Source organism: Populus trichocarpa, chromosome 7 (assembly GCF_000002775.5).
Source record: "Populus trichocarpa isolate Nisqually-1 chromosome 7, P.trichocarpa_v4.1, whole genome shotgun sequence".
Taxonomy (NCBI): Eukaryota; Viridiplantae; Streptophyta; class Magnoliopsida; order Malpighiales; family Salicaceae; genus Populus; species Populus trichocarpa.
Genome location: NC_037291.2, coordinates 10,592,662 through 10,603,596, shown reverse-complemented (window position 1 = coordinate 10,603,596; position 10,935 = coordinate 10,592,662). Strand labels below are relative to the sequence as shown.

The 10,935-nt window shown below is 34.8% G+C and overlaps 1 protein-coding gene across 1 annotated transcript; it reads left to right on the top strand.

Moving 5' to 3' along the window:
* Positions 1 to 3,159: 3,159 nt before the first annotated feature.
* Positions 3,160 to 9,901, top strand: LOC7456959 (4-alpha-glucanotransferase, chloroplastic/amyloplastic). The gene is made up of 16 exons (XM_002309988.4): positions 3,160 to 3,590; positions 3,676 to 3,738; positions 3,961 to 4,049; positions 4,147 to 4,207; positions 4,749 to 4,827; positions 5,984 to 6,120; positions 6,209 to 6,367; positions 6,468 to 6,544; positions 7,281 to 7,420; positions 7,492 to 7,523; positions 7,609 to 7,683; positions 8,432 to 8,504; positions 8,623 to 8,711; positions 8,981 to 9,025; positions 9,119 to 9,271; positions 9,534 to 9,901. Exons 1-16 carry the CDS (start codon positions 3,243 to 3,245, stop codon positions 9,636 to 9,638), a joined length of 1,725 nt encoding a protein of 574 aa, XP_002310024.1. The 5' UTR covers positions 3,160 to 3,242; the 3' UTR covers positions 9,639 to 9,901.
* Positions 9,902 to 10,935: the final 1,034 nt, after the last annotated feature.

The window sequence follows — 10,935 nt, the reverse complement described above, 5'->3', positions numbered from 1 at the left end:
GTTAATATAAACTTACAAACATATCCTAACATCATATCATTGCAAAACCAAAAAATAAAACCATTTAGTAAGTGGTCTAGTGGTAAGAACTTGAAACTAAGAGGTTTATTCTTTTTATGATCTCATATTCGAATCTTGTGATTGCCAATATTGATGGTCACTAGAGGCTTACCTAGTTGTTAATTTCAGGACCCGTAGGGATTAATCGAGATACACGCAAGCTAGTTCGGACACCCCACGTGAATAAAAAAACCGAAAAATAAAGGGAAAACATGCCTACAGGATTTTTCACTGAAAATGGAGGTAAAGAGTTTGAAGTCTTCTCTGGCTCGAGGACTTGCCCTCACCATTGGCATTGGATATCCAGATGAAGGACAAGAAACTTTCCTTGAGAAAACAACAAGGCCACACATTGTGTTGCTGCGGCGGATAAATTGGCTCCATACATGTGGAAGTGGATCTTGTCAGCGTGGTTAAACTCTTTTTTTTTTTCTTTCTAACATAGTTGACCAAATGTTTTGGCAAAATAGTACAGGGAAGAAAATTTTAGGGAAATAATACAGTTTTGTCGGAGACAAGACTGAGTTTTATGTCTTTGACTTAAAAACACGAATGGGATTTGCATCTCTAACTAAACGACGTGAATCTCATTACTGTTTTTATTCCAAACCCTTAATTCACAATGCGCCGCGTTCATTTACCTAATGAATTTGTACATAACAATGACAACATCATCTAGATGTGATATCTTGCCAAGCATTTTAAGTGTAGTGACACGACTCCAACAAGCAAATCTTTCAGGGTTACTAAAAGCTTACATGATCGTTAATTTTAGAATTTATGAAATTAATCGAGATACGTACAAGCTGGCCCAAACATTTAATAAAAAATATATATATAATAATGAGCAAATTCTTCATCTTTAAAATCACAAAGATCAATAATAGCCTTTCGACCATCCCATGATAAATTGTCAAACCAATATTCAATAAATACAGTTATTAATTCATAAATAAAACACATTTAATGTCACATATTAACTACAAGATATCAAATACTTACAACGTTTTGAATCCATTGTGTATTTGGTTCATACTGCATGTTCTTGCGTGGAGGAACTTGTGATGTGTTTGGTGTGATGAGACAACGTGTTATACCCATATTTATCAAACCCGACTTAGGGGTTGATCCAGCCAAGAGACCGGGTTTCGGGTTTCATGGGTCAACCTAGAAAAAAAATATATATATATTTAAAGCTTTAATATTTCATACGAAAAAATTAAAAAAAAATCCATGTGAATATAGGCTATACATGTTGTAAATAATGAAATTTAAAAGAATATTTTAAAAAAAAATTTATCCCACAATGAAAAAACATAACTTCACATTGAAAAAATAATTTCTTTTTTGTGAACATAGAGTATGTATATATATATTAAAGGGCTTCAAATTCCACATTGAAAAAATAACTTCTTTCTTGTGAACATAGAGTATATATATTAAAGGGCTTCAAATCCCACATTGAAAATATATTATGTTATCTTTTTAAGTTGAAGCATTTAAACCAAAATTTTTTTTTATCTCACATTGAAAAAACATAATTTTTTTTCTTGTGAACATAGAGTATATATACTAAGGGTTTCAAATCCTACATTGAAAAAACATAATTTTTTTTCTTGTGAACATAGAGTATATATACGTAAGGGCTTCAAATCCCATATTGAAAAAATAACTTTGTTATTGGGAACATAGAATATATATACTAAAAGGCTTCAAATCTCACATTGCAAAAATAAAATATTTTTCTAATATTTATATAGTGAACTTTAAAAAGTGTTAATAACCAACTAAAAAAACATGAAAAAAAAGGAGTATAAGAGAAAAACCACATTTAAAAAAAAAAGGGTCTCGTCTGGGTTCGCCCGGGTCGCCTTGGTCATGTGTTGACCAGCCAGGTTAATTGGGTTTTTCCGGGTTGTTGCACCGGCCAGTCTTTTAACAAACTCGGACCGGTCTATTTACCAGATTAACTGGATCCCAGATCGACCCAGCAGGCCAGGTTTAATAACTGTGGTTATACCCTAATACCACTTTATATATTAATCCTTTGAAATAATAGGTTGTATTTCCGTTAAAGATCTCATCTCTCTATATATATCTCACTACGTTATATAGTTATATAATAGAGATGGTGAGTGATCTAATTATAATCATTTTGCCTATCAATCAAACTATGAGATCATGTAACTCGGGCAACACAACTCGACAAGCTAAAAACAAATTAGCGAAATTATTCTTGTTTATATGTCCTTGTTTAGTGTGTATATAGGAGAAGCAACTACCAAGTCTTCTTTTAAATAAGAATTCCAAATAACTTATAGCTCCATTAAATAATGCAATCAACTATATATATTTTTTATATATAAATAATTAAATTGATAATTTTAATTATGAACTACTAATGAACATAAATGATAATAATGTTATCAATCCAGCCCACTATCAAAAAACAAAAAAAATGTGTGGGATTATATTCATAGTTCCTACTCCCACATCACCTGAAATTTAAAGCTAATAAACTAATTAAATATGCTAAACAAAATTATTTTAATTTAAAGATACAATTATAAACAATATATTACATGTTTAAATTGTGTGTAAAAGTAGCAAACATCAAAGGATCTACAGAGAAATTTTACTGAAGCCGTTCTTTCTTCAAAGATTTATGTATATGTATAACTCTATTTGTCGTTTCATTTGGACTCTGCCGACAAAAGAATTGGCGGTGAAGTTCTCGGTTTCTGTTTGTCTTTTTCTCTAATCAAAGTGAAATAAGTACATATTTGGTAGCATAGAGTCTCATTCTTTTTAAAAATATTTTTATATTTTTAATATTAATATATTAAAATCATAAATAAATATTTTAGAAAATATTAATTTAATATTTTTTCAAACAAAATAATCTAAAAAAAAGTTTTAAATCTAATTTTTTATTAAAAAAACATTTGTTTATAGATACATTAAAAAATATAGGAAAAGAAAAAAGTTTTCACAGTGTGATATAATTAAAAAGAGATTTATCTTTTTTTTTATTAAAAAACCACATTTTTTTTTTTTATGAATGAATCACGGGAAACAAACAGTGATAGACAAGTTGCCTTCTGCTGTCTCTCATTTACAGTAACTCTACACACCGTTATATCATCCTCTCTCAACTACAGTACAAACCAATATCTTCAACAATGGCAGTCCTCAACTCACTCTCACTTCTTTTCTCTCCAAAACTCACTCACTCTTCTTCAATTCCTTTCCCTCTCTTGACCTCCCAATCCAACCCTCTATCTTTCAATCTCACTTCCAAATCCGTCGCCCTATCCGCCACTCCTTCTCACTTTTCAGTCGCGGTTGGCGAGGACTTGCCTGTAGATTACGGCGAGTGGTTTCCTAAACGTGATCCTGGTGATCGCAGGAGAGCTGGCATTTTGCTTCACCCGACCTCGTTTAGAGGACCCTACGGTATTGGAGACCTTGGTGACGAGGCCTTTCGGTTTATCGATTGGCTTCATGATGCTGGTTGCTCTGTTTGGCAGGTCCTTCCTTCATCGAGTTAAATAAAAATAATATTTTATTATTATTATTTGCTTGCTTAAAAAAAAAGTGTGAATAAATATACAGGTTTTACCTCTTGTTCCACCGGGAAGGAAGGCGAATGAAGAAGGATCACCTTACTCCGGCCAGGTTATAGTTTTTCTTTGTTATTTATTTTTAATTAGTCATCTGTTCAATTCAATAGAAATTGACCAGTCCGTGATCATTTTTAAACTTGATTGCATGCATTGAGCTTAACGAATTTTTATACGACATTTTACTTATGATTTTTATATAGTGGAATGGAAAAACTAAATGGATTATTATGCTTAATTAAGTGAATGAATCTCTATTGCAAAATTGGTTTTTCAGGATGCAAATTGTGGTAACACGCTTTTGATTTCACTTGAAGATCTTGTGAAAGATGGATTATTGACAGAAGATGAGCTTCCTAGACCAACGTGATAAATCTTTCTTCTTACTAGTCTGTCATAAACTGAGCTAATTATGATTTTATATATATTTCCCTGATTTATTGCTCTCTCATTATTCGTGTAGAGATGCTGATCATGTGGACTTCTCTGTTGTTGCTGACTTAAAGGATCCGTTGATAACTAAGGTAAATTATCCGGTACATTGCTGTTGATGGTTTTTTGTTTCACATTGTCTTCTGGATGTATTCAGTTAAATAAATAAAAAATGCATATATCAAAAGCAATGACTTTCTAGCTGTCTCCATTACTCCTCAAGATGTGTTAGATATTGGCCAAAGTATCAGGGGCAGCAAAAAAACTTGGTTGAGTGAGGTTGAAAACATAATTAAATGATAATGATACTGTGGTCTGAGTTGAAATTGAAGGTATTATTTAATGCATATGTTTTAGATATAGAACATTGTATTGCTGATTGAAATAGGTTGTAATAACTGGAAATTGAATTGACATGCAAGTATAGCAAGAAGCGCAAAGGTTGCGATTCCCCATTCCAAAGATCTCTACTAGGATTAAAACATTGATAGTTCTGAACAAAAAGGGACAAGTAATTTTTTAAGAAGTTTCATCATAATAGTTCTGTTCTAAATACAGCAGTAGGTGCTATTAATTTTAGCCTTTATTTGTTGTTTTTAGGCCCAAGATTATCTTACATCAGTTCTTTCTTAGGCTGCAGAGAGGCTTATTTTAAGCGACGGTGAACTTAAAAGTCAGCTTGAAGATTTTCAGAGAAACCCGGACATTTCAAGTAAGAATCACATTGTCTCGGAGCACCATTCATTTGTGCTCACTGCTCATGGAATCTCATTGCTGATTAAATAGAAGCGCTTCCATATATGTATATATATTTGTTAGTTTTTTCTTATAGGAAGTTCTAGTTTTAAATTTGATGGAAAAGGAGCAAGAATTAGGTAATAAATTGCACAATGACTTAAATGAAATGGAGAAATATTTTCTATTCAGAACATGTCACTTTGTGCTGCTATCAGAATTTCAGTTATTAGTGTGATGCTGGATCTTAATCTTATATTCTTGTTATTGCAAATAGCTTATCAATACAACTCAACAAAGCTACCTTCACTAATGTTTGGAAAATAACTTAGTTACTACTCAATTAGATACTTACGAAATTTGTTTTTTAAGCTCCGAAAATGTTACTCCCTTAGCTTACTGATTGTCGACTAAGAAAATGGTTAATAACCCAGGATACAAAATCCTATGTGCCCGTGTTTTTGTTGCTAGTTACTGCTTTCAATTTTTACATTTTCTAATTTCTTCAAGCTAGGATTCAACTTAGGAAGACTAACATTTAGAGGGGAAAAAAAAAGAACTACCTCAAGTATCAATGTGAGAGAGGAAGAAATTATATGCTCTGGCTATTTTGCAATGACAAAATTTAGCATACTATACTGGAATCACAGACTTTTGGTGGGACAGCAGGATATAATGTTGGGGGGGTTTCTTTGCTCAAAGTCATTTTGCATCATTTCTTTCTTGAAAAACCTTTATGTTCAATTATATCTTACAGTCATGTGAAGGTTAGTGATACATACAAGGGTGTGTCCATGCCTGTGCACTGACAGAAAATTTAATTTCTGTGGCCATATCTCTTTTTTTACCATTTACATGTTGCAGCTACTCTTTCCTGAATGTTTTCTTACAACAATATTGCTATGCCTTTCCCTTTCCTTCTTTGAATAACGCTCTAAGTTCTATTTCTGTTCTGTAGGTTGTGTTTGGGCCTGTGCACTGACTGCAAATTTGATTTCATTGACTATCTCTCTTGTTTTGCCATTTACATTTTGCAGCGACTCTTTCCTGGACAGTTCATTTTTAGAACAACATTGCTATTTTTTTTCCTTCCCTTCTTTAAGTAAATATTTTTATCTCTTTCTGTTTTCTAGGTTGGCTTGAAGATGCAGCTTATTTTGCTGCTATTGACGATTCCTTAAATACACTTAATTGGTATGAGTGGCCTGAACCTTTAAAAAATCGCCATCTTGCAGCCTTGGAGGAAGTATACCAGAGTAAAAAGGATTTTGTAAGATACAAATAGTTTTTCCCCCAACCTTTTATAATCCATTTGGCACATTGTTCACAGTTGATGCTGGAAGCTTCTACTTGTACAGATAGACATATTCATTGCACAACAGTTCTTGTTCCAAAGGCAATGGAAGAAAGTTCGCAGCTATGCACGGGAGAAGGGAATTAGTATAATGGGTGACATGCCTATATATGTAGGGTATCACAGCGCTGATGTTTGGGCAAATAAGAAACATTTTTTACTGGTAATAAGTTTCTCCACAGATTTAGGACTATGCTGAACCATCCTGTTCAGGTTGGTAACCCTTGTCATTCCAGTTACTAACTTCTGTATTGGTCTCCCAGAACAGGAATGGTTTTCCTCTTCTAGTTAGTGGTGTCCCCCCTGATGCCTTCAGTGAAACTGGACAGTTGTGGGACAGGTATGTACTGATATCACCAAGATGAGCACATCTGATATTTTGAAGAAATAATGTTTGGTTTCATTACTTTTTATAAACTCAGAAAAGCCTTGTTTTTATTTAGTTTAAAGAACCTTTTGACTCACACCAACTGCATGGTTTAGTTGGTAGTGCATGTACCCCAATCCAAAAAGTTCTCGAGTTCAAGACTCTTGTAAACCAAAAAAGAAAAAAAAGAAAGAAAGAATCTTTGCACTCGTATGGAAGATCAGCTATTGCTCTCTTCTAGTCCAATCACATCTCCCATCATTACAAAATAGCTGCCTGCTGCCCGAAATAGAACTCTTTTGTGCTCATTTTTCACTCTTTACACTTCCTCTTCTCTCATAAAACCAAGACAATGATGATGTTTCTGTGGATGCAATTTGATAGTTTCCACAAATTGTTCCCTTCAGCAACATGGGATTTGCTATGAGTACTTGTAATGATAGGTACAGCTTCAAAATGTCTACTGGCTTACAAACTATGCTTTTGTATCTGAAACTAATTTGAATTGCTGCTCCAGCTGATGGAGTTGAGTGTTACCTGGAAGTGGTTTGCTGTTCAAGTGTTGGGCAAATAAGATATTTAGGACATTCTATGCTTCTTGGCATCTTTCTTCTCTTGCTTTCATGATATTCCTAAAACATAAACTGTTCAAAAAATATTATGGAATATAATGGCCACATTAATGATTATTTTTATGCCTGACCTGCAGTCCTTTATATGACTGGAAAGCCATGGAGAAAGATGGATATTCATGGTGGATACGTCGCATGAGGCGGGCTCAAGATCTGTTTGAAGAATTCAGAATAGATCATTTTAGAGGTTTTGCAGGCTTTTGGGCTGTTCCTTCAGGTAAGACAATCTCCAGTTAGACAAATTGATGTGATGCATTTTTCATGCTATTAAATTGCATTCATTTGCAGAAGCAAAAGTTGCAATGGTCGGAAACTGGAAGGTCAGCTTTCGGTATTTTCAAATGAATTGTGATATTTCGAGAAGCTTCCTGCTATTAACCCGAGATTTCATTTTGATGACAGTAGGCAGGACCTGGAAAATCCCTATTTGATGCAATCTCTAGAGCTGTTGGGAAGATCAATATAATAGCAGAAGATCTGGTATGTAGGATTTTAAGAAACTTTTCATTTCCCTTTTCATCATGTTATAGGAGGTGATAGCTACGGTGGAATCATCCTACTTTTGTTTCTCTTTAACATCGAGTGGAATCACTTTACTTTCTAACAGTAATATTGGAAAGAAGTTTAATCTTTGCATTTTACTGGTCATTTACATGATCCCTTATTTGATTTTCAATAAGGTGGTATCAATAAACAACTGACTTTCAGAGAAATGTCACTGATTCCTTACTGATCATCTCATCATCGTGATGGATGCACAAGATGTATATCCTGTTGATCATAGATTCAATGATTTAATCCAATCTTTTTTTTTCTGTTTTTCATTGTCGTTGATGTTTGGGTGGTTACTATAAATCCTATACTACTCATACATGCATGTAATATAAAAGATAATTGCAAGAGTAAAAAACGAATGCCCATGTATGGTCAATCACTGTACATGGTTCAACAATGAAGTCATACATAGGATATTCATTTTGTTCTGGCTAAAATGTCCCCCATTTATCAAGGGTTTTTATGATATTGTTGTTTTTTAAGGTGTGTTCTTTTAATTCACAGTTCTATACCATTAGGACACTGCATTTCTTGCTGAAGCAAGATTGTAGGTTTAGATGGATTGGTCTTTGCTACTGTCATCAACTTTTTATGATTTTGGGCATTAAAAATGCAAGGAGTTATAATGTTCACGTATCCACTTGTCTGCACCTCCTACACTGTTGTTTTACAGGGAATCATCACTGAAGATGTAGTGCACCTTAGGAAATCCATCGGTGCTCCTGGAATGGCTGTCCTTCAGTTTGGTAATGAGCTGTTTCTGATTTTAGTGTATATGTCCAAATAAATTGCTGTTTCAAAGTGATTTCCTTGAAGTTTACATGGGTAGTGCTGTTCTTCCACTATTCTTTTTCCTGGTTCCAGGTTTTGGAAGTGATGCAGCTAACCCTCATTTGCCTCATAATCACGAGCCCAATCAAGTTGTGTACACTGGAACTCATGATAATGACACGGTAGAAAATCATCTATACCCTTGGCCATTTTTATCTGCTGCCCCATTCCCCATCTTATGACCATGTGAATGGAGCAGCAGGTTCTGCTTTTCTAGAATACTAGTTATGATATCCTGCTGGACATAGTTTATGGTTTGCAAATGGGATCCTAGTTTTAGTCCTAAAAAACCTGAGAATATGGTTTATTCTAATTCCTTAATCTTAACAATTTCTTTAGTAAGTTAGAAGGTGTGGCCTGATAACGGTTTTTGTTTGTGTATTTACAACAGATTCGAGGTTGGTGGGATGTTTTGAAACAAGAAGAGAAATCAAATGTAAGCGTTTTTGGTAGTCTTGATCCCCCTTTTAACACGTGAATTCCCATGCCCATGCATTTAATGAGGACTTATGTTTCCCTGCTAATTCAGGTCCAGAAGTATCTTTTGATTCATGAAGAAAATGATATCCCATGGGAACTCATTCAAGCTGCCCTTTCATCAGTGGCCCAAACTGCAGTCATACCTATGCAAGATATTCTTGGATTGGGGAATTCTGCCAGAATGAATATTCCGGCTACTCAGGTATAGGATCGCCATGCATTGTTGCACAACTGGCTAGCTGCTACGGGGCTCTAGTTATATATGCCTGGATATTTGTTTTCCCAAATATCCATTTTCTTTAAACAAAAGAGTTTTGACTTGAGATGACAAACTTATAACCTTCTTCTTAATCAGTATTTTGAAAGTACTTCTTTAAGAATTTCACTACTTTCTAGCTATGACATAGCTAGAAATAAAATGAAATGGCTCTTTCTGATAGTAGCTTTTCGATTGCTGTGTACAGTTTGGAAACTGGAGGTGGAGGATACCTAGTTCCATGAGCTTTGATCACTTGGAGGATGAAGCAACACGACTCAAGGATATACTCTCAACATATGGGCGGTTGTAGATGAAGAAAGCTAAGATCTCTCTTAGAGGCTACACATAAGCCGTAGACGAGAGATTCAGTTAGCTGTACGAGTTATTCTAATCCCGAATGACATAGAAGCTACACTTGGATCATAGATCAGCAGTCCATGTTAAAGGTGTGTGTTTTTGCCTTCTTAGACATTGCTGGCATTGGTGTGTGTTTTTGCATTAGCTTGTTTAATATGTTTTTGGATGGTTTTAATATGTTGATATAAAAAATAAAATAAAAAAATATTATTTTAATATATTTTTAATTGAAATGTATTTTAAAAAAGGATTCGGCATCACAGAACCAGCGCTGCATTCATTTATTTTTAATGAGAGATCCGGCAAATAAAACCTGCATTACTTTCTCCCAGCATCAGTATATACCAAATGTGTATATGCATAGATGTATTCATAGTAGTTACTTACAGTCCATCTAGTAAGATTCTGCTGCTGGTCTTTGCTGCTAAGCTGCGGTTTGCTTCTATTTGGATCCCAGTCTGCATAAATCAATTTCTACAAAACATTCACTTCTGGTTCGGGTGGTTGCAAATCTGAAAAGTGAAAAGGCCAGCAGATTGGCCAACCACTTCGTCATGTTGCAGACCCTCTGGCAGCAAGTCCAGCCATGGCTACAACCGCCAAACTGAGATGACATGTTTCAGCTTTATCCATGCATGGTGAAATTAATTATAACATATGCATCAATGAGGTCTCTGTTGAATCTGTATGTCTAGCAAGATCTTACCTCGAAGAAATACTCCCCACAGCCAGGGCCCTTAGAGAAAAGCTCCCAGCCAAGTACGGCACCAAGAAGCCACAATCCTATAGAAAATACTGAGCTATAGATATCATCAGAAGCCAGAATTACTCAAAATCTTCTTGTATATGCTACACGCCCAGAAGATCGTTCATAAGCCTACAGACACACTCGCGTGCACGCCCTAACACACACAAAATGACACCAGGAAATGCTTAGAAGTTACCCCATCAAGCTGGCCAGCAAGGACTGCCAAAAACCCTGTTGTCCCCACCACCGTGAAAAGAGAACCTGCTTGTATTGCTGAAAGGTATTAACTATGTGAGTGGTGGTCTAAACCTCATTTTTACGTGGGGAAAAAGTTGAGACTTGCAACAAAACTAAAATAAAATAAAATAGATCAAATTCCAGTCAATATATAAAACTAGCCGAGGAAAGATCGGCTGTCTAGGTTGAAGGCAAGGATGTTCAATGGCATAAGTTGTTTAAAGGAAGTCACGCTATATATTAAGTTTCTCAACCAGTTTTCATT